Here is a 25,107-nt window from a genome sequence, read left to right as displayed (position 1 = left end):
AAAAAAAAAAAAAAAAAATGACTTTTAGTATTCCAAAGTTCACTTAACCCTAGATTTTGCCAGTATTTCTAGCACGACTTTAAAGTCAAAAGGTTGGTGCTTTGTGGATGTTTTACCTTATGGTCATATCATGTACATCTAAAAAATACCAGCTGGATTCTAGAGCCCCTGAGACATAAATTGGAGTTTCATAATTCCTATGAAGGTTACACAAACAACTTACCTTTGATAGCTGCCGGAACTGACCTAAGATCCTGGAATGCTGGGAAAGAACTGTATCAGTTTTCCAGGCATATTTAATTCTAGCATCTTAAGAATCAAAAATAAGAACACGGGGCGCCGGGGTGGCGCAGTCGGTTAAGCGTCCGACTTCAGCCAGGTCACGATCTCGCGGTCCGTGAGTTCGAGCCCCGCGTCGGGCTCTGGGCTGATGGCTCAGAGCCTGGAGCCTGTTTCCGATTCTGTGTCTCCCTCTCTCTGCCCCTCCCCCGTTCATGCTTTGTCTCTCTCTGTCCCAAAAATAAATAAACGTTGAAAAAAAATAAGAACACAACTCTGGTCCTGTAACAGACTTGAAGGAGGGATTCCTAAGAGATTTTGTTCTCCCGTTCACTGCTACAAGGGCCAGAGAGGACGCTGGAGATAGAGCTATAATGGAGAATTCCTTTGACTCTCTCTACCTTGTAAGAACTCTAAAACACTAGACTTACTCAAAATGAAGGCAAAGCGGTATGATTCCAAGAGATTATGGGATGTGGGTGGCTTTTCCCTCCTCCCCTTTTACTCCTCTTACATGTGACCTCTTTGATAAAGAAAGAAAAAATAGACTCTACCCCTGCCACTACTTCCAGTTAGATATATTCTGACTCTCAAATGTACCATAATGTGCAAACTAGAGCTGGCTACAATTCATCTCATTTACTCAGCCACTTAGCCTAAATGTGAAAATTGTACTTAAATATGTGCTGACCACATTTCAAATAGAAGAATAAAAACTTTGTGTACATAACCCAGAAGCCTAGAATTTCTAAAATCTAAAATTTTTTTATCCAAAGGAACAGACACAGTTTGGGGCATTCCTGGAAATCAGACTAAGCAATCAGGCTAAAGAACACAATAAAGAACCCATTTCAACTATCATGTGGTAACTGAAGTTAAAACGGACACGACAGATGAAATGATGTCAAAATCGTGATCGTGATTTCAAACAATTCTTGATTCTGAGAAATTACAAAGGATGAGCACAAAATCCCCAGTTGATAAATTCAATTATATTTAGTTCATGTATTCTAGCTATTAGAATACTGGCTTCAAGCTTCTAACTGTGAATTGATCTACTAAATAACTAATAATGACTAATACAAATGTGAAATTTATTAAATTGCTTTAAATAATTGTTTTAAATTGTTTTAAATTAAATTGTTTTAAAAGCTCAGAGGACATTCTAGTCTTCAAATATAGGTGGAAGAAATTACTTGCTTCCCCCCATTAATCTCTTCCATTGCGAACAGAAGTCAAGAAATCAGCTAGGAATTGAACTGGGAAGAGGCTGACCGAAGTCCCACTATTCAGCTCAGTTCCTCCTCCTTGTGGTCACAGAGGGAAGGTGTCTGCCATCTGGTGGCATTTCTTTAAGGAATCCTATACCTAAGAGACTCACAGAGTAGTCATTTGAAAGAATATATGATACCGGTGAAAAGTGGTCGATTTTAATTTGTGAGTAATTCCATATCCTTCTGCTTCCCACTCTTCTGCATCCCTCCTTTTTAAAGGTCAGTTTTAAAATATTTTTTAACTGCAAGAGTGCTGAACACATCCCAAATGAAACAATAACTATACATAGCTAAGCATTCAATATGCAGGTATACCATAGTCATTGTTAACACACATTGGGAAAAAAAGTATTAAATATCATGAGTGGATATTCACGGCATGGATCTTCACCCATACTGGCAAGCCACGGAGGGTGGGGATGCTTCTGTGTTGAGCAGTCACATATTGGCTACAGCCTGTAGCCCAGACTAACCCATGCATTGTTTTCACATTCTCAGCTTCCATCAAATCACCAAGTAATGTTTATAAAGTGGTAGGATGGAATAAAAACACTTTTTCATAATAGGTTTTGGATGGTTTCCACCGAAGATAACAAAGATTGATGTCATTTTGATGAGTGCCTAGTGTGGTTCCCCCTGAAGCAGGAAATGGCCCCCCTGGACTGTAAAACAGTCCTCATTCTGGCATGTTTCCCCACCACCAGCTCTCCATTTACCTAATTTCATCTAGAGAGGATGCCTTCCTTCTCCATTCCTAGAGCTAATTTTGACATTCAAATAGTGGTTTTGTAAACGTCATGTAGTTGATTTTGCACAGTTAGAAACCAATCATAAGCGCAATAGGTTATTATGGCCCTGCAAGGCTACTTGTATCTGTACGTTTATCAAGTGAGCCAGAAAGAATTAACCCCTATGCAGAACTGATACCCTTTTCTTAAATAATTCCCAGTTCATAGAAAAACAGAATTACCCAGGTAAGAAAGAGAAAAGAAGACTTGAAGAAATAACTTCTTAATAATTTTTAGACAAGAAACTCAGAAGAGAAGCTAAGAAACAAGAACACTGCTTCAAGAGGCAATTTGTCCCTGGTCCTTTGGGTGACAGGGCATTTTGCCAGCTGTCATTACTGGACCAACTAAGTGTTACACCCAAACTGCTGCGCTCATTAGGACTGAAACCATGTAACATGAATGCTTTGAGGTGCTTGGATGTCACATTGTATCGTCTGGCCTTAGGAAAGGAGAGGAAAGCCTGCTATTCTCATTTAAATAACATTTATAGCATTTTAATTTGCTTTCTTTCTGCAAACCATTTCTGACTGTTCTTTACCTTACATAATTGAAAATCTACACATATTATGTCCTTACTCAATGCACTCCATCCATTCATTGTGCAGCGGGTTAGGAAAAACGTACAGCATAAGTGAAAAACCATGTTAGGAAATACACACCTTATATGATAAAGTAAATTTATGTTAGCAAGGTAATAATAAAGGTCTTCCCACATGATGGAAAAGGGTGCACAACCTTAAAGCTAAAGTAACATGTATTTCTACCAAAAATTGAGAAGATATCACAAAACCTATCACCAGAGGCTGTATTATTCACATACATGAATCAGAGATACTTTTATTTGCCTACATTTATTCTTTTTTTTTTTTTGTATACAGTAATTCTCATAGACTTGCAGGGTGTATAGGAACATTGAAAGTTATATAGTATATCTTTATTATCTCCAGCTAAACTCTCCAAGCTGATGAGTAGCTGTGCTCCATTTCATCATTATCAATGAACGTAGAGGAGACAAGTGCAAGGACACTGTTTAGTACCACCAGACAGGAAGTCTGGACTCTTATCCAGCCAAATCTCACTGTGTTCAGAAGAAATGTAGAAGAATAAATCACCATCCGATTTATCACAAACCTTATATATTAAAGCCGCTTTTTTGTTTCAGTTGGGTATCAGTATAGGTAAATCAGGTATCAATATACATTTATCTGACCATAAATTCTTGGCATGCCAAAGCCAGGTGAGGTTATGCAAAGCAGCTTTTTATACATTGCTAGCACTTTTATTTGTAATCAAAACATACATTTTCTCATATTATGATTTCTCCTACTGTGAATTTCTCTAGCCTCCACCCCCAGAGAAAAGAATAATAAAGTCCTAGTATTTACCATATGAAAGAAATTGTGGTCATGTGCTCCAAAGCACACAGTTCTTTTTCGAGGTCACACTTGTCATGACTAAATTTATGCGATTTTTACATTTTATTTATTTTTGAGAGACAGAGAGAGAGAGACAGAGCACAAGCAGGGGACGGGCAGAGAGAGAGGGAGATACAGAATCTGAAGCAGGCTCCAGGCTCCGTCCGAGCCATCAGCACAGAGCCCGATGCGGGGCTGGAACCCACGAACGGTGAGATCATGACCCAAGCCGAAGTCAGTTGCTTAACCGACTGAGTCACCCAGGTGCCCCAAATTTATGCTATTTTTAAATAAATGTCTGTCATTCTCATTGAAATGTAAGCTCCATGAGGGCAGATACCAAGTTTGCCTTGTTCATCAGCATATTCCCAGTATCTAGCATGATATTTGGCACACAGCAGGCTCTTTAAACCTAGAGAAGCAACAAATGCCCTTCAAAATCATTCTAGTCCAATACTCCTTATTTTAAGGATATGAAAATAGAGCCTATAAAAGTCATTCTTTTGGGAAATGACTTGTCCAAGATTGTACAACATGTTAATAACAAAGCCAGGATTATAACTCTGGATTCTTTATTGCCCATTCACATTCTCTATCCCTTACAGCTTAGAGGTTCTTGTAACTAATATCCTGGGAAAACAACACTACTGATGAGTAGGGTACAGAAACATTTCTGATCTAAATATCTTTTGGTTGGCTGCCTGGCTCCCAGTGTTCTTTACCAGTTAGAACACAGAAACCCTCCTATAAAGGCAGGGCTCCAAGAACAAAACCCAAAACAAGATTCTACAGCCACAGCAAACAGCCAATTTATTCACTCCTGTGAGGGTCAAGTTTTACCAAGGCCAAGCCACGGGATGTCAGCTGAACGTCTATGGTTCAGCTACTACTAAAGCAAATATTGTGCTAAGCAGAGCTTCAATTTGTATGGCTTTTTCATTTTATTATGGGGTTTCTTTAAAGCAAATATTCAAAAACTAGAATTTCTCCAAGCACGTGAAAAAAGTAAATGTAAATTTTCGGGAAGCAACAAAGGTGACTTAAAATTAGATTATGGTGATGGTTGCCCAACTCTATAAATTTATTTAATTTTTTTTAATTCATACACTTAAAATGGGTAAGTATTATAAATTATGCTTCAATAAAACTGTTAAAAAATAAGTGTAAAAATGAGGGGCGCCTGGGTGGCTCAGTCGGTTATGTGTCTGACTTCAGCTCAGGTCACGATCTCACAATTCCTGAGTTTGAGCCCCGAGTCAGGATCTGTGCTGACAGTGTGGAGCCTAGAGCCCTCTTTGAGTTCTGTCTCTCCCTTCTCTGCCCCTCCTCTAGCCCTGCTCACACACTCCCACCCTCCCTCTCTCTCTCTGTGTCTCAAAAATAAATAAACATTTAAAAAAAAATAAGTGTGAAAATGAGTCAGACAGTTAAAGCACTTCTTTTAGAAAACATGTGTTATCAAAACTGTAAAGACATATCCTCATACTCTTTTAATCCCAAATTCTAACCACTTCAATCATGGTTTACCTACAAGGTCAAAAGTTTTTCCTTCAAATTTGGTAAAAACAATTTATTAGACTAATATAAATATCTATAAAGAACCAATCTCCATTGATATAGCACTAAGAGATACTGACTCATTTTGATTATCTGCATGAATGATCTGCAGATATATTTGCTTAACTAACCATAGTATTCTAATCCAAAACCTGCCATTAACTAGCCTTTGGGTTTTGAACAAGTTATATACATCTCCAGGGCTAAGTTTTCCCACCCACATCATGCGTCCCCATGGACCAGGTTAGAGTTAAGTAGTGCATAATATATTAAAAAGAATAATAACTATTATCTAATGAATAACCACGAAAATGTCACACTTTATGCAAATTATCAACTTCTGAGGAAGGTAGTATATGACACTTTTTTGTGGATGAGGAACCTGGAATATAGAGAAGGTCCCACAGTTACTTAGTAGTAGACCCAAGATTCCAGTCCTGTCTAGCCCAAAACCTATATTCATTCTCTATTGCTTATTAGACTTTGTGCTTTTGATTTTGTCAGATGTGGGCATGAATCGTGACCCTGCCTTTACTATGCTAAGTTAGTCACCTTCTCTGGGTCCAGTTTCTTCATCTGTAAATATGAGATTAGTAGCACTTAACTCCCAAGGTTGTTGGGAAGATTAAATAAGAGTGCTTCCCCTACAATTACAAACCATTCAATAACAGTCTTTCCCATCCCTTTTCCACAAAAGTTCTTTCCTGTGTTAAAAAAAAAAACAAAAAATCTATAAATTCTATGACTTCCTTGTAGCCTACCTGGATAAACTTCACTGGGACTGAGTTCTATCAAAAGCAATTAAAGTGAACACAAACAACAGGGCATTGGCCCTTTGCTATCAGTCCTTGGCTCTGTGACGGAAACTGTCAACAAGAGTGTCAACTTCAAGGGGTGGGCATGTGTCCACAGGAACTGAGCTGAGGTCACAGACTTGTCTCACTCTGCCCTACAAACAGATGTCTGGGTGACAACTCTTAGTCACCGCAAACCAGGGTTAAAGCCAAACCAGGTGGGAAGCTCCATATCTCCTTTCTAATCCTCCGGGCCAGGCCATTCATTCCCTAAGACAATACCTCACTAACCATAATTCAAAATAACTTGTTTCCTCCCAGGATACTATGTTCAAAATAATGCCTTTATTTTGATGATGTCTGATTATTCTGCAAACTAAAAAAATACCATAGCATTTCTATAATAGTGATTTGTCAGCAAGAAACATGTTTGATTCCGTGTCTTAGATTGTACACCTTCAAATGTCTACCTCTTCATTACATCTGGTGAAAACTGATGTAATGTGGAGCTCTAGTGGTGGCAAGAAAGTAAAGCAGCCATTAGTGAGAACCAACAAAAGGCCAAGGAAATCACCAATTCCTCATTTATTTGTGTGTTCTTAGGGTAAAATCACCATTTATTATGAAGTTAATATGTTAAGAAGAAAACGTTTCAAAACGATGTTCCAAGATAATATAAGGTGCCCTCTAAATGTAATGGCTTTCCTCCAGATTACAAATTAGACCTCAATAACTAACTTGCATCAAATATCAAGAAGCAGATTTAACTACAAAAAACAACTCAGTGCTGCGGTTGTCGCTTTTCTAAATTTTACCAAGTTCACTAAGAATCCTATTAATTAAACAGGTTTGTTTTTCACACAGCTAACAAGAATACTACATACAGAAAATGCAGAGTCTAAGTGGTATGATCAGTGAAGTCCTGTACCAACTGTCTTGGGAATTTAAATAATCCCTACAGGCTGATGAGGTTGTTGGAAGTTAATTCCTGCACTAGAAAAGTGCCTTCCTTGAATTTCTGACTTCTGAGGTCTTTCCCAACTGAAAAAAACCAAGAATGAAATCTCCAATGTCAAACATTAACTCTTTGTTTTCTTGTTATCTAATGTGTATATCTTCTCAATTGAAACAAACAAACAAACCAGTTCGGTTATGGTCAACAATGCAGCAGAACATAAATGGTAAAATTTTCATGATGTACAACCAGGAGCTAACATTTGAAACTTCTAACCATGGTGCCCGGTTTAGTTGTGTCAAAACACGTTCTCGTGAGAAAAAAAAAAAATCCAGAATATGAAAAAACACAGGAACTAGCCTTTCTGAATATCAGTATCATCTAAAGTATCATGTTCCTGAAAACTAAAGAAAAGGTAACAGACTCATTTTTCTATAGTGATGATGAAAAAAGTGAAAACGCGTGTAAATGCATTAACAACATTTATCTGAAATAAAAATCTCAAAACTTATGGGAGCTTTTCATGGCTTATATCAGCTGAATCCACTAGAGGTTTTCCAGTAGACAAATTCCAATGCCTCCCAAACTGTTAGACCCATAGATGACTGACTACCAAGCCTCAGAGATCTGTGAATGAAGATTTAATGATTACATAGGAGCTTCTATTCACTGATGTCTCTCTTCTCCATCCTTCTATTAATATGCTGTCATTAAAACAGTTCCCTAAAGCTACACAGAAAAATGAAAAGACAGAACAGCCTTTTCTGAGAAGTCATCAAGAATGCAATAGTTCATAATAAGAAGCTCAAGATAAAGAATTTTATTTTCTTTCAGTCCTCATCATTAGCTGTAGGATAGGAGAGAGAACCTTTTTGATAGAAAAGAATAAAAGCAGGTGAGGAGGTTAGGGTAATTTACTAACATAACCGTATGTCAAAGGGAACAAATGGAGATCTGTACTAATGCAGTATGAGCCACCAGGGAATTCAGAATCTAACATGTTCTGCAGTCCTTTTCACCACAGACATTAAAACTGAATAAAAAGGAAGAATATTTTTCAAATCTGTGAATCTAAAAACTTAGTCTTTGTATGCCATCTTGCTTGTATTTTTCTTGGTGATTATCTTTATCTCCTTTGCTTTCCCCTAACAGGCCTTGGTATGCTGCTTAAAATAATATTTGGGGCTTTATTTGCCATTCTTTTGACTGAGACATGTTGATTTTATTAAAGTAAGTTGGGCCTGCATTCTTTCTTTACTATTATTACAGGTAGACTTGACAGATACAGGACTTTTGTTTTAAAAATACTCTGCTATGGAGGAAACCTTGTTAAAAAATAAGTTCCATTTTACCTGCTGGGCAGTTGCACTCTGAAGGTGCTTCTCTTGCGATTCTTATTTTAGCCATATGTTCATAGGATCTCTGCAGGAAAAGAAGAGGTATTGTCATCAGTAGCATTGTGGAGAAACAGATTCTTTAGGAACTCTCTGGCCATATGCTTGATTTACCAGCATTTGACAGCCTGCATAACTAACATTTACATATGTACTTGGACTTTAGTCAAAAGGTAACAGTACCCAAGCCCTAAAAAAAGAAATGACTTCTGACACCGTGTCAAGACTGCTGGACTTGTACATCTTTCTCCATTCTTCAACTACCACCACCCTCCACTTTCTCCCTCAGCTCAAGCACATGCAGTCAATGCCAAAACCTGGCTTTACCATGCTGGAGTTTTAGGTAACCTATGGGTTTTAAAACACCCAATATTGTGTACATGAAGGTCAACTGTTTGTCACGTCATGCTGCAACTACTGCCACACAGCCTCTCTGTCGGAAGAGCAAGTTCCAGAAAACCCCCTAACTCTAGTCTAATGCCACCCCTGGTTTGATAAACGTAACCTAGATTCCTTTCAACTCACAACTGCAATGGCGCTGCATGCATAAACACCCCTGCCACTGCATCCTTTATAAAAAAAAAATAAGCTACATTTTTTTTCTTTTCAAACATTAAATATGAAAACATTTAATGTGTGAAATGATCAATTTAAAATCACATATAGGTTTACTTCATTTTTAAGAGCGATTACCATTTGTGTATTAATAACACCTACGGCACGAACCTTCTTATAATATATGAAGGACCTAACAGATGTTAGCTTTGCAAGGAATATTCTCCAAAAAATTGGAAAAGATTAGTATGTCACTCTAGAAAACTCAAAAGAGATAAAATGCCACCCTGCCTTTCTGGCCACCCTTCCCTCCTTCAGTCCTCCATATACGTTTAGCATGCAAACATTAAGAGTGAGGGAAGATGATAGAGACAGAGAGTGTGATATCAAAGGATGTGCATATACAAATAATAGGCTACAGTGAGCATAAATGGTCGCCTAGCGTATGCACACCCAGCCACACCAAGTATGCATACAGTAAGGGTACAGGCTGATCGTGTACACAGAATCACGCCTGTGCAAGACATTATCCACGTGCAAAATACCCCAGCCTTTCACACCTGAGCCAGAAGTTGCTCCACTTTCTCTTGCACCACTGCTTTGAGCTGATCCAGGCGATCAGGGAGCAGATGAATGGAAGGGTCCCCTTTTGCGGATTCGAGAGCAGCGATCCTCGCCTGGAGGTCGTTGGTTTTCACCCCAAGGTACAGACAAGACATCAGGGCCACCACTGAGAGAAGGGCCGCCAGGGAGGTGCACGGCGGCACGGTCCAGGCACAACGCTGCCTCGGGTCCTCGGAGCCTGGCTCCCGGCCCCCACCTTTCCCCGCATGCTTCTTCACCAGCATCGTGGAGGGATCAGCTGCCTCGGCTTCGCCTCCCACTCTCTACCACTTCCAAGAATCTTGAAAGGAAAGAAAAAGGACGATTCCTCCAAAAGTTCAGTCTGAGTGGCTGCACAACTAGTTGGCGGAGATCGAGTCGGGGCACGGAGATGGAGCTCCGCTTTCCTCAGCGCCGAGACCAGCGGTCGTGGACCATCCTCTCCGCTCTCTTCTCTCCCCCCAGCTGGGAGTGAAAAGCACCCTCAGTCTGGGGACTGGTGGCAAAAAAGGTTAAAACCGGAATGAAACCCACCCGGATGGCCCTCCTAGCCCCTCAGAGGACGAACACCTCGGAAAGGGTCCTCGACAGCGCCCGCCCAGGCTCCAAGGGGACTGCGCGAGAGGCACAGCGAGGGGCCGCCGCTCGCCCTCGCCACCGAGCACCCGACCTGTTGCGTCTCTGTTAGTTTGCCTTATTTCTGCCTATTCAGTGTTTTTCCGCACGCCGACCTGTTTCCTACCTACATTCACTTCCAGGCAGAAAGGCTGAGAGAAACCGCGAGAGCGCAGCGCAAAAGGGGTGGCTAAGGGGGAAAGGAGACAGGAAAACGAAATAACCCAAGGAGCAAATTCGAGGGGCGAGGCTGAAGTCGCGGCTGCACGAAGTATCTCCGCAGCCTCGCGGGTGCGAGCCTTATATACCCTTCGGGATGCTCGTGTGTGAGTGTGTGCGTGTGTGTGCGCGCGCGCTCCGAGCACGACGTCCCTCCCCCGACCCCCTCCCGGCGCCCGGCCTCCAGCCCCGGGCTCCCGCAGCATTGCGCCCCCTTCCAAAGCCCGGGCAGAAGCCCGCCTCATTAGCATAATGTATTCACCTTCGCCCAGCCGGCGGGCTCCGCCGGAGACCCTCCAAGGGGGCGGAGAGCTCGGAGGGAGCTGAGCGGGAGGTCTGTATTAGCATAACACATGCAAATAGCGGAAGCGGCCACCGTGATTGGAGGGGAGCCTGGCGACCCCTCCCCCTCCACCGAGTAACTTCAGCGTCCCCTAAGGCCGCATCTCCCGCCTGGGCCAGGGGCCGGAGCGGGGTCTACGTGGGGAAGGCGGCAACTTTGGCTTATCCTGACTCGGCCCAGCGCCCCGTCTTTATCCGTGTTAAATATGGAGAAATGGCCTCCAGGAGGGAAGAAGTGAAGCAGAAAGCTCTAGCTCTCCATCCAGATCCTCGCTCAAAAGCAGTGGCCGGAGCTATTGCGAGTTCGCTCCTGTGCAACCTTTCCCCCGCCTCCCTCGCTTTCCCACATGCCCAGAGGCGGAGTGTCTGACTGAGGTAAATGTCCCCACTTCCCTTCTCTTCCCACGGCCACGCTGCTGTCTCCGACAGGGGGAAGTTTTCTTTCCCCTCCCCCAGTTTCCTTCTGTCTTGATGGGGCTGGGTCTCCTCCCCGCTCGGTGCTCCTAGTCTGTACTAGGGTGCTAATGCGTTTTCCTGATTCCCCGTTTTGTGGGATTGTAAGAGGGAGCGTGGAAGTACATACAGTTCTCAGGATTTAGGAAAGGACTGAAGAATGAGGTCAATTTTTCCTCTTACCTGACTCTCCTCCCTCTGGATCAAATTACAAGTTCTCTAATGGGCTTTTTGAAAGTAGGTAATAAGTAGCATTTTACATCTAATTGACTTGGGGGGGGGGGGGGAATCTCACCTTTTACTCCAAAAAGTCCCTTATCTCCTCCTCCCCATGGGAAATACCATATATTTTTCTTATCCTTCTTAATCAAGCTGATATCAGGTCGATGCTCATTAATGTAAAAACCAAGGAAATACTGCACTGAGCTGATCTTTCACAAATGTAAAGAATGTTGCCAAGGTAGAATGCAGGGTAAAGATGTTTCAACATCATTTGATGGCAGATACAGGAATGAAAAAAGTAGGGGATGCAACAGATACAACATAGCAGGAAAACAGTGAATTGTGCTGTAAAATCAAAACATAATTCCTTACATTCGTATTACAGAGTAGTTTTCAAAGGGTGGTCCCACATGGGCAACATCGTCAGCTGAGAGTTTATGAAAATTTCAAATTCAGGGACCCCTCCCTGCATCTACTAACTCAGAATCGACTACTATTAATGAATCAGAAACACAAATCTGTCTTGTAAGGAGCCCTCCTAGTGATTTTGTTACAAACTTAAGTTCGAGAACCACTGGAGTAACACTTTACAAAAATTTTTTAAGTAAATTTTTTCATTTGAAACTCATAACCCTCTGATGCCAGTAAGGAATTATTGGCCCCATTTTATATGTAAGGAAACAATTTTCAAGTTACACGTTGTCGTGATGAAACGTGTTTCCAAGTAATGGCACCCAAGGAATAGGTACAAATTTGTTTAACATGTCAAGTCTTTCTGATTTTCCAGTTACCTCTCTAAACCATTCCTTAGTCTCCTTTGCAGGCATTTCCTTCTGCCTGTTCTCTAAATGTTGGTGCTTCTTACGTCTTTATCTTATACCATCTTCTAACTCTGTACACAATCTCCAATAGTGCTCTCAATTACCATCCATAAACTGAAAAGTAATAACTATATATTTGCAAGCCCAAACCTCTCTCCCAAGCCTCAGACCCATAAAGCTAACTGCGTGTTTGCTAATTCCACTTGGATGTCTCACAAGCAATTCAACTTAATCTGCATCCTACCTCCGAACCCTATGAACCCTACGTTTTTCTTTGTTTTCCATTTCAGTAAATGGAGCTGCCATCCATCCAGTGTCCCCAAGCCAAAATACCACTAAATAACCCTTGATTTCTGCCTTGCCCCTACCTCATTCCTTCAATACTTTCTATTGTCCTTAGGGTGGAAATAATATGCGTTACCAATCACCACCTGGTGTCTGTTATCTCACCTTCCTCATTGCTCATCTTCCCCCTCACGTTCTCTATGCCAGTTTCTCTAATGAAAGTATGGAGACAGAGAATGAAGAACTTTCTGTAGAGGAAGGCACCACTCTTTTGAAATTTCAGTAGAAAGGCCATTTTCTGTGTTGACCAATGTTGTCGGTAGGTCACATAATTCAGATGATGAAGTATTCTTATATCATGCTTTATGGAATTTGGCCATGAGAAGGTACATTAACAATTCTCCCAAGCTCTCAGAACTGTTAGATCTCAGTAGAGAGATAATCAAGTTGGTATTTTGTGGATTTGGGATCTTTAGCCAGAGGATTAGTCTTGCTGTATTTCTTTGGTGGGCACAATACCCCAGAAATGTACCAGTCATTAGCCCTTAATATTTCAAAACCCAGCAGATTCTCTGCATCGATATCAGAGAATACATAGATCAAGAAAGCTCCAGTGATCTAAACCCATATTGTTCTGTAAATTCTTCAGAGCAGAGGTGTTGTTTTGGTTCCTATGTGGAAAAGGATTCAAAAAAGTAAAAATAGCACTAAAAATGGTACAGTCCATCTGACTCCAATTTACCTAAGACTGATATCAGTAGTAAGAAAAAGTAAGCAGCTGGTTGCACAATAGGTATGCGATTGAAAGATTAATGGACCCCTAAAGATGTCCACATTCTATTCCCCAAAATCTGTAAATGAGGAATGTCTGGATTTGCAGATGTGATCAGGTTAAGAATCTTGGGGAGATTTTCTTCTACCATGTGTAGCTCCAGTGTAACTACAGTGTAACCCACAAGGGTCCTTATAAAAGAGAGACAGAGTTTAAGCACAAGGGTTCTTATAAGAGGTGACTCCGGTGTAGCCACAAGTGTCCTAATAAGAGAGAGACAAAGTCTCATAGTGAGAGGAGATGTGATCGCAGAAGTACAGGCCAGGGTGATATGAATGCTAGCTTTGAAGATGGAAGCAAAAGAATATGGACTGTCCCTAGAAGCTGAAAAAGTCAAGGATCGACTTCTCCCCTAGAGCCTCCAGAAAATGCAGCCTACTAACCCCTTGATTTTAGAACTTCTGACCATCACAACTATAATTAATACGTTTGTGTTGTTCAATACCCTGAGTTTCTGGTAATTTATTACAACAACAATAGGATGCTTATAGAATCTCAGGCCCCTCAAAAAATCAGTCTTCATCTGCTACAGCATCATAAGCACGGTTATAACCACCATATTGCCCTATAACTCATGCAGGCCCTGTAATAACAATCTCTGTCAGTCAAATATTTGTGTATTTCTGTTTTACTGACATGCCCACTGGGAAAGAATTGGAGATATATGCCTTTTCCCATGACATGTAAAATTAGGATGCCCTCTATTGAAGCATATAAAACTGAGTAAAGTATGTTCTATTTCTTTGATGTGTCCCATTGGTGCAACTCAAAAATAATAAACGAGTCAAATTGTACAGCTGCTCTCATGTCTCCTCCCGACTAACGTTAGCCTAGCCAGGACCATGACCCAGGACTCGACATTACTGCTAGCACTACTGTTACCAATCTCCAGGCCCCTGAAGAAAAGAAATAAACAGACTTCTGACAAAGAAACATGGCAGGAAGTTGAAGTGAGAAAGAAGGTGACCAGGAGAAAAACAAAATAAAGAGAAAAAATTAAGAAGATAGAAGAAAAGAGCTTTGTAAGTAGGTAGAAGTGTTAATTTTTTTTTTTTTTTTTTTTTAGAAAATGCATAATCTGCTCCTATTGGCCTCTAAGAGGCTGATCAGTAGAGGATATATGAGATGGAGGTGAACTAATACATACTCAAAAGTTTGATGTCTTATGTGTACTTAGATTCTCTGACCAAAATAAATAGCTGGAATAATCATGTTATGCTGGTGTTAGATATGTTAATTACATGACAGAAAAATATTTCCCTTGGTTAGAAAATATCTTTTAGCACCACTGATTTTTAAGGTTAATTAGGTTCCTAAAACCTCAGCTTTAACCAAAGTTCACCACCACAGTTCTCCAACAGAAGTAAATGTATGAGGGGATCTGTGGCCATCATCGCACACCCACAACCACCCGCTGCGTACCTTAATAAAGAAAATGGGAGGGGCGCCTGGGTGGCGCAGTCGGTTAAGCGTCCGACTTCAGCCAGGTCACGATCTCCCGGTCCGTGAGTTCGAGCCCCGCGTCAGGCTCTGGGCTGATGGCTCAGAGCCTGGAGCCTGTTTCCGATTCTGTGTCTCCCTCTCTCTCTGCCCCTCCCCCGTTCATGCTCTGTCTCTCTCTGTCCCAAAAAAATAAATAAATAAATGTTGAAAAAAAAATTTTTTTTAAAAAGAAAATGGGAGAATAAATTGTGTGTTGTACTGAACATGCTATTTCATAAACTTCAGATGGGAATATGCTCTCAGAGAAACATCTTTTAAGAAGACAAAGTTTCCCAAATAGAATGGAGTAGGCAGTGAAGTGAATTTAAAAGATGCAGTTCTCCCACAGCCAGGCAAATTTCAATAAATCACAAACAAATTATAAATATCTTTAGGAGCAGAAGAGCAGAAAAGTAGGATTTGGCTCTCAGTGACAGGCTGAAAAATTCCCTTTCAGACAGATCAAGGAACTGATCCCATTTACACAAGCCTGGTTAAGCAAGGGGTTTACGACGGGTATGAATCCAATAATCTAGATAATACAGTTCCTTCATAATCCCATTCCTGTCTGCAGAGTCAGTTTTGTTTGTTGTTTGGTTTTTGTTTTGTTTCATTTGGAGGGAGGAGAGGAACTTTTTTTCAAACCTTAAATAACAAGATAATGACCCCACTTAATAGATTTCCCCCAAAATTTGCTGATTTAATTGCTAATTCTATCAAAAGCAACTTTTCAGTGAATTTACCAAATCGACATTTTGTTGTAATGCTGTGTGGCTAGAACATGTTGGTAGCATTGATTCAGATCATGGTTACAAGTACAGATTCTAAGGCCAGACTGCCTGCTTCATAACCCACCTCTGCCATTGAATAGTTGTGTGACTGTGGATAAATTACTTACACTTCTCTGTGCCTCAGTTTTCTCACCTACAAAATACATATAGTAATACTTACTCTTTTGCAGTGAGTAAATGGGATGATGTGTGTAAAGCATTGCAATGCCTAATATTAAGTGCAATATAAATTTTACCTCTTATTGGTGCTATTAGTGTTATTACTTTAAAAAGTTTCCATCCAGGTGTGCCTGGATGGCTGATTCAGTTAAGCATCCGACTCTCTGATTTTAACTCAGCTCATGATCCTGGAGTCATGGGATGGAGCCCCACCTCAGGCTCCACACTGGGTATGGAATCTACTTAAGATTCTCTCTCTGTCTCCCTCTGCACCTCTCCTGCTCTCACTCTCTCTCTCTCTCTCTCTCAAAAAATAAAAAAATGAAAGTGTCAGTCTACTGATCCATAGACACCATAGGGCAAGAAAATGTATATTTTTATACTGTGGGGCACCTGTATATCCTAATCATGATTTCAGCCCTATCTCAGTTTACAAGAATAGAATAGCATTAGGGCAAACTTTCAGCTATAGGATGATTTGAAGAATTCCCTACCCCAGGCAATCATTGATGTGTTTTGTGTCATTTTAGAATAGTTGTACATGTTCTAGAACTTCATATAAATGGAATCATATGATAGTATTCTTCTATGTCTGACTTCTTTGTTCAGCATACTGTTTTTGAGATTTATCTATAGAACTGTATATAAAGCTGTTTTGTTTATTTTTATTGTACAGTAATATTCCATTTTTTCAACAACTGGTTTAGGTATTCACTTGTTGGTGACCATTTGAATTGTTTCCAGTTTTTGCATATGAATGAGGCTTCTATGAATATTCATGTACAAGTTTTTTATCTTGTATATTTCAAGAACAACACAGAATTTATTTTCTCATTTAAAGATGGCTAATATAGTTTTTATGAAGAACAAAAGGACTTAGATATATCAGATACCAAAATATATATGAAGGTATGATAATCAATACAGTTTAGTATTACTGCAGAGACAGAAATTAAACCAAAGAAATAGAATAAAGAGAGACCAGAAACAAACCCACATATAGGCATTAATATGGGAATTTAATATGGGAAAGCAATGACACTGAAGAGCAGTGATGAAAAGATGGATTTTTCAAACAATTATGCTAGGACAATTGTATATTGGCACAGAAAAAAAAATGAAATCGAACCTTTTCTTCACAGAACAAATCAAAATCAAAAGGAGATGGCTTAGAAACCTAAGTATAAAAAGTAGTAATATAAAACATTTAGAAGTTAATATAGGAAAATATCTTCACGACCTTAGATTAAGGCAAGGTTTAAATAAAACATAGAAAGCACTAGCCACAGAGTAAATGATGGATAAATTGGGATACATTAAATGAAGAACTTTCATTTATCAAAAAAGAAAAAAAAATCTTAAAAGGAGTGAAAAGGCAAGCCAAAGAATAGGAAAAGATATTTGCAAAATATAGAATTGAAAAAGGCTTATGAACTAGAGTATATAAGAACTCCTACAAATCCATGAGAAATATCCAGACAGCTCAAGGGAAAAGTGAGCAAAAGCATAAATAAGCACTTTTACACACACACACACACACACACACACACACACAATTACAAATAACCAATAAACATTTTTTAATTCTATTTTAGAGAGAGTATAAGCTGGGGAGAGGACCAAAGGGAAAGAGAGGGAGAGAGAAAGAGAGAATGTTAAGCAGACTCCACACTCAGCACAGAGCCTGACACAGAGCTCCATGCAAGGCTCCACGAGGGGCTCCATCCCAAGACCCTGGGATCATGATCTGAGCTGATATCAAGAGTCGGATGCTCAACCAACTGAGCCACCCAGGCGCCCCTACCAATAAACGTTTTCAAATGGTATTCAATCTCATAAATAGAAAAATGCAGGTTGAAACCAGCATGTTATACTACAACTCACCTATCAGAATGGTCAAATGAAAGACACAGACAGTAACAAATGTTATAAATGTAGAGCAACTGGAACTCTCACACACTGCTGATTGGAATGGAAATTTGCAGGAAGTGTCATTGGAAACTATGAGGAAACAGATTCTTGTATGTAGTGGCAGACATTGCAATATTATTGCCTATGGTAATGTGGAAAGTAGAAAAATGTTCTTAACAAAGTGTGTGACTTAGCCAAGAAGATTCCATTCAGAACACTGATGGTTCCAACAGATTTCTTCTTACTGTGTGTAGGAAAATATAAAAGGAGATATATAAGCTAAAGGAATGACTCATAAACAAAAAGAAGTCTGGAATTGTCAGAACTGAAAAATTTTCCATCCTCTCCAGATGACAATTGACACTAATATGAAGAAATGACTTTTGGACAAGATCAAATCCAGAAACTCTCTAAAAAAAAAAAAAAACAGAAAAGCTGAGTATACTATCTTTTGTTAGGATCTCAGAGTATTACCTCAGAGAACTGTTTAATCAAGCAATATAACATATACAAAGTTTGAGGATGCTATCCCTCAGTGGTCTCAGTATAAACCCAAAGTAGAATATGATCTATCTCAGTGGAATGAAACCTGATAATATTTATAAGAGACCAACAAACCTTTAAAGAAAATTATACTGGCAAAAACATGAGCATGAACTGAAAGAAGAGACAGTACAAAAAGAGAAGAGACCTTTAGACTCTAAAAATCTCTATAGGCAAGAAGCAGGCTAAGAAAACTGTGGAGCTGGAAATACAAGATGTATTTCATGGTAAAGAAAAAATAACTTAGGAGCACTTGGGTGATTCAGTTGGCTAAGCATCAAACTCGATTTTGGCTCAGGTCATGAGCTCAGAGTTCCTGAGATCAAGCCCCGCATCAGCCAGCATCTGCACTGACAATGCAGAGCCTGCTTGGAATTCTCTCTTTCTCTTCTTTCTCTGCCTCTCCCTATGCTGGTGTGCTGTCTCTCAAAATAAATAAATAAACATTAAAAAAAAAAAAGAAAAAGAAAAAAGAACTTAGAGCACAGAACCAAAGGGCCAAAAGGCAGAGCCAAAAGTTATGGAGAATCATTCCCTTGAAGGAATCATCCTCAACCCTAATCAAAGAAATTCCAATATGTGCCCAGCTGAATTTCAGATGCTCTGTGAACCAGTGGTTCCTGGTGATGGTTTTTTCGCACTTTTAATTAAACAGGGATGACTAGCACAGTTATTCTATACCTGTCCCACTATCGTATGTTGAGTAGATATGGAGCAGATAACTTGTTTCTTTAGTTCACAAGTCTCCATTTGGAAAGTAACTGTACTTAAAGAGAGGAACTTGAGGTTCCTAATGAAGGAATAACACCTAAAAAGCCTCATTCACACCTGGATCTGATTTAGATCATGAGATCCTTGACTTCAAGCTGATGCTTTTATACAATGTGAATTTGGAGGCCTTGGGAGAGGATGAGTATATTTTTTTCCCTCTGAGGAATGTAAGTCATCATGTCACAAAGCCATTCAGCCTAAGAAGCTGGGAAGGAACTGAAGCTTCTTGTCAATAACCAGCACCAGCTTGCCAAACATGTGGATGAAATGGATCCTCCTGCCACTTTTAAGCCTTCAGACAATGGAAGTGCCAGCCAGTGTTTTAAATAAACTTCATAAAATATCTAGAACCAGAAGTACCTAGCTAATCTGCTCCCAAATTTCTAGCCCACAAAAGCTGTGAGACAATACATGTTTATTGTTTTAAGCCATTTTGGGGGATAATTAATTATCAAACAAATAGAGAACTCATATACCACATCATGAATACAGTAATTTCCCTTGCATTTCTTTAATTCTGCCATATATATTCATAAGCAATCTATTATTTAGCTTTACATGCTTCATATAAATGTATTATTTGTATAAATGTGTTACTTTTATTTCAATATCATATTTGAAGGATCTATTCAAGTTGTAACTCTCTTCAGACATTTTTACTACTATACATATGTCATTGTATGATTATACCACATATATTTTCCATTCATCTACTGATGGACTTTTAGGTATCTCTGTTCCCCGTGCCCACCCAACCCCCATTTCAAGTAATCCTGCTATAAGCATTCTTCCGTACATCTATTGTTACACAGGTGCAAAACATTTCTCTAAGCTATATTAGTTATCTCTTGTACAACAAATTTTCCCAAAACTTAGCAGCTTAGAACAACACAATTTTATTATATCTCTGTATAACAGGAATTTGGAAATGGCTTAGCTGTGTGGTTCTTGCTCAAAGTCTCTCATGAAGTTGCAGTCAGGATGTCAGTTGGGGCTGTACAGTCATCTAAAAACTTGACTAGGGCTGGAGAATATTCTAAGATGGCTCACTCACATGAAAAGAAGTTTTAACTTTTTCCTGACTCTTTGCAAGAGACTGCAGTCACTTATCACTTGGGTACCTCCAAAGGGTTGTTTGAATGCCCCTATGACATGGCATCTGGCTTCCCCAGAGAGCAAGTGACCCAAGAGACAGGGTAAGGAAGAAGCTTCAATCATAAAGGACCTAGGAATAAACCTAACCAAAGATGTAAAAGATTTGTATGCTGAAAACTATAGAAAGCTTATGAAGGAAATTGAAGAAGACACAAAGAAATGGAAAAACGCTCCAAGCTCATGGATTGGAAGAATAAATATTGTTAAAATGTCAATACTACCCAAAGCAATCTACACATTCAATGCAATCCCAATCAAAATTGCACCAGCATTCTTCTCGAAGCTAGAACAAGCAATCCTAAAGTTTGTATGGAACCCTAAAAGACCCCAAGTGGCCAAAGTAATATTGAAGAAGAAAACCAAAGTGGGAGGCATCACAATCCCAGACTTTAGCCTCTACTACAAAGCTGTCATCATCAAGACAGCATGGTATTGGCACCAAAAAACAGACACATAGACCAAAGGAATAGAATAGAGACTGCAGAATTGTACTCACAAATGTATGGCCAACTAATCTTTGACAAAGCAGGAAAGAATATCCACTGGAAAAAAGACAGTCTCTTTAACAAATGGTGCTGGGAGATCTGGACAGCAACATGCATAACAATGAAATTAGACCACTTTCTTACACCATTCACAAAATAAACTCAAAATGGATGAAGGACCTGAATGTGAGGCAGGAAACCATCAAAACCCTAGAGGAGAAAGCAGGAAAAAAACCTCTCTGACCTCAGCTGCAGAAATTTCTTACTTGACACATCTCCAAAGCAAGGGAATTAAAAGCAAAAATGAACTATTGGGACTTCATCAAAATAAAAAGCTTCTGCACTGCAAAGGAAACAATCAACAAAACTAAAAGGCAACTGACAGAATGCAAAAGATATTTGCAAATGACATATCAGATAAAGGGCTAGTATCCAAAATTTATAAAGAACTTGCCAAACTCCACACCCAAAAAACAAATAATCCGGTGAAGAAATGCACAGAACACATAAATAGACACTTCTCTAAAGAAGACATCCAGATGGTCAACAGGCACATGAAAAGATGCTCAACGTCACTCCTCATCAGGGAAATACAAATCAAAACCACACTGAGATACCACCTCACGTGGGTCAGAGTGGCTAAAATGAACAAATCAGGAGACTATAGATGCTGGTGAGGATGTGGAGAAATGGGAACCCTCTTTCACTGTTGGTGGGAATGCAAACTGGTGCAGCCGCTCTGGAAAACAGTGTGGACGTTCCTCAAAAAATTAAAAATAGATGTACCCTATGATCCAGCAATAGCACTGCTAGAAATTTACCCAAGGAATACAGGAGTGCTGATGCATAGGGGCGTTTGTACCCCAATGTTTATAGCAGCACTTTCAACAATAGCCAAATTATGGGAAAGGCCTAAATGTCCATCAACTGACGAATGGATAAAGAAGTTGTTGTTTATATATACAATGGAATACTACTTGGCAATGAGAAAGAATGAAATATGGCCATTTGTAGCAACATGGATGGAACTGGAGAGTGTTATGCTAAGTGAAATCAGTCAGGCAAAGAAAGATATATACCATATGTTTTCACTCATATGTGGATCCTGAGAAACTCAACAGAAGACCAGGGGGGAGGAGAAGGGGGCGGGGAGGAAAGTTACAGAGAGGGAAGGAGGCAAACCATAAGAAACTCTTAAATACTGAGAATAAACTGAGGGTTGATGGGGGGTGTGGGGGGAGGGGAAAGTGGGTGATGGGCATTGAGGAGGGCACTTGTTGGGATGAGCACTGGTTGTTCTATGGAAACCAATTTGACAATAAATTTCATATTAAAAAAAAAAAAAGAAACAACGATGCTCGGGTCATATCCTAGGAGATTTTGATATAATTAGGTTGGAGGAGGACTGTCACTGGTATCACTTAAAATCTCCCTCACTCATCTAATTGAGAAGTCATTGTAATTCTAACCAAGGACTACTGATATAGAATATGACCTTGGAGGCAAATGGCTGAAGTTAGCTGTACAACAAGATCTATTAGGTTAAATACAAAACTGAGACACAAGGCCATTAGAATAATCATCTGCATGGATATTGAAATCATTACAAAATTTGAAGGGAGCCATGATAGAGACTGGTGAGCCCAGGACTAATATATTCAAGGAAAGATGAGTAACTCCAGGTTTCCAGTTTGTAGAAGAGTGATGGTACCATTGACAGAAATGGAGAAATATGGCAGAAAAACATATTTATAGAGAAAAAGTTCAGATTTTTAGAAAAAATAATATAAAGATACAATATGACTGGATATCCACAGGCAAAAGGATGAAATTGGACCCTACTTCACACCATATCAAAAAGATTAACCCCAAGGGGCATCTGAATGGCTCAGTCATTAAGCCTCCAACTTCGTCTCAGGTTATGATCTGGTGGTTCACGAGTTCAAGCCCTGCATCAGGCTCTGTGCTGACAGCTCAGAACCTGGACCCTGCCTGGGATTCTGTGTCTCCCTCTCTATGCCCCTTTCCTACTCATGCTCTGTCTCTTTCTCTCAAAAATAAATAAAAACACTTAACAATTTAAAAAAATAAAAATAAAAAGATTAACCCAAAATAATAAAGGACCTAAATCTATTAAGTCTTTAGAAGAAACATAGGGATAAATCTTCATGACCTTGGTTTGGGCAATGATTTTTTTATATACAACACCAGTAGCACCAGCAGCAAAAGAAAACTAAATTATGCTTCATCAAAATTTAAAACTTTTGTGTTTCAAAGATCAAGAATATGAAAGGACACCTGAGTGACTCAGTTGGTTCAGCGTCAGACCCTTGATTTCAACTCAGGTCATGATCTCACGGTTCTTGAGTTTGAGCACCATGGGGCTTCCCCACTTGTTCTCTTCTCTCCCTCAAAATAAATAAATAAACTTAAAAGGAATAATGTGCAAAGACAATCCACAAAATGAGAGAAAATATTTGAAAATTGTGTATCTGAAATGAGATTTGCATTTGGGGAATACAAAGAACTCTTACATTTCAATAATAAGAAGACAAGTAACCCAATTAAAAAATGAGCAAAGAATCTGAATAGACATTTTTCCAAAGATACACAAATGGCCAATAAATACATGAAAAGATCCACAACATCATTAGCCATTAGGGAAACGTTTATCAAAAATGCAACAAGATATTATTTCACACTCACTAAGATGGCTGTAATAAGAAAGACAGATAATAACAAGTGTCTTCAAGGATGTGGAGAAAAATTGGAACATTTGTACACTGCTTATAGGAATGCAAAAAGAGTAAAGCCACTTGGGAAGAGTCTGGAAGTTCTTCAAAAAGTGAAACATTAAAAAAAGGGGGGGGGGGCAAGCTCAACATAGAGTTACCATGGGACCCAGCAATTCTACTGCTAGGCACTTTCCCAAGAGAATTAAAAACATGTGTCTACACAAAAACTTGTACATGTGTGTTTATAGCAGCATTTTTCATAAGAACCAATAAGTGGAAACAGCCCAAATGCCCATCAATGAACGAATGAATGAAAAAATAAGGTATATTCATACCATGGAATATTATGCAACCATAAAAGGAATGAAGAATTTGATACATGCTAGTGCAGATGAACCTTAAAAACATGCTAAATGAAAGAAGCTAGACACAGAATGTCACATATTATATGATGCCTTTAATATGATATATCCAGAATACACAAATCCATAAAGACCAAAAGCATTATTAGTAGTTATCAGAAGATGGGATGAGAAAGAAGGAAAAGTGACTATTAAGTAGGTATAGGGGGTTTTCTCCAGAGTGATGAAAAAGTTCTGAAATTAGAGAGAAGTGGTGGTTGCACAACCTTGTGAATACCCCAAATGATACTGAACCGTACACTTTATTTTTTTTTATTTTTTTTAACGTTTATTTATTTTTGAGACAGAGAGAGACAGAGCATGAATGGGGGAGGGACAGAGAGAGAGGGAGACACAGAATCGGAAGCAGGCTCCAGGCTCTGAGCCATCAGCCCAGAGCCCGACGCAGGGCTCGAACTCACAGACCGCGAGATCGTGACCTGAGCTGAAGTCGGACGCTTAACCGACTGAGCCACCCAGGCGCCCCTGAACCGTACACTTTAAAATGGTAAACTGTGTGTTTTGTCTTTTACCTCAATTTAAAAAAAAAACTTTATTAAACCTCTCGTTCCATTAAACCAAGTATTCAATAGAATAAGAACATTAAGATCATCAAAGTTTAACATGTCATTCATAGAATGTATATACCACAGACACATATAAAAATTGAAATATAATATACAGTTAGAGTTTATAATTTGGGGGGGGGGGGTGGTAAATTTTCAGTTCTCCCAACGTGATATGTTTGGCATGTTATTCCAAAGTCCCTAAATTATTATTATTAAAGGCAAAAGTGCTTGTTTGTGAAAAGCATATAATTTTTCCTAGAGCATGTTGACATCACAAAGACTATTTGAAGATTAACTTTTTGAGATGTCATTTACTATAATTAATGGGATATTTAGCTCACTGCTAACATGATGTACTTGTTCTTACTCTTGTCACTAACATGTCCGGATCTAAGATGTGATTAAATAAATTCCTGAAAGTTAGTATTAGATGAAAATCTTTGCAAGTGGGTAGAGTGTGATATCAGGAAGGGCCAGGCAGTGGGCTATGGGCTAAGATCCAGGCAGGCTATATATTTTAATCACCTTATTTATTCAGTTTTCCAGGCCACACATTATATAGATAACTATTATACATCTTGAACCTGTAGGAACTTTCTATGATGGAAGAATCCAAGACTTACAACAAGATTGATGTTAAGTACAATCCTATCAACATGACTTGGCTAGTGTCATGTTATCATAGCAACAAGTCCAATT

The 25,107-nt window shown here is 39.4% G+C and overlaps 1 protein-coding gene across 1 annotated transcript in view; it reads right to left on the bottom strand.

Annotated features, from left to right (window-relative positions):
* The window catches only part of COL25A1 (collagen type XXV alpha 1 chain), a 471,130-nt gene extending 461,268 nt beyond the window's left edge, over positions 1 to 9,862 (bottom strand). The window contains exons 1-2 of the mRNA XM_047856433.1: positions 9,575 to 9,862; positions 8,418 to 8,487 (exon numbers count right to left, since the gene is read on the bottom strand). Of these exons, the coding sequence (XP_047712389.1) occupies positions 8,418 to 8,487; positions 9,575 to 9,862 (358 nt within the window). The remainder of the gene's footprint in view (positions 1 to 8,417; positions 8,488 to 9,574) is intronic.
* Between the last annotated feature and the right edge of the window lie 15,245 nt (positions 9,863 to 25,107).

Source organism: Prionailurus viverrinus, chromosome B1, assembly GCF_022837055.1.
Source record: "Prionailurus viverrinus isolate Anna chromosome B1, UM_Priviv_1.0, whole genome shotgun sequence".
In the NCBI taxonomy this organism is placed as follows: domain Eukaryota; kingdom Metazoa; phylum Chordata; class Mammalia; order Carnivora; family Felidae; genus Prionailurus; species Prionailurus viverrinus.
Note: the sequence above shows the minus strand (reverse complement) of the source record. Positions and strands in the feature narration are given on the sequence as shown.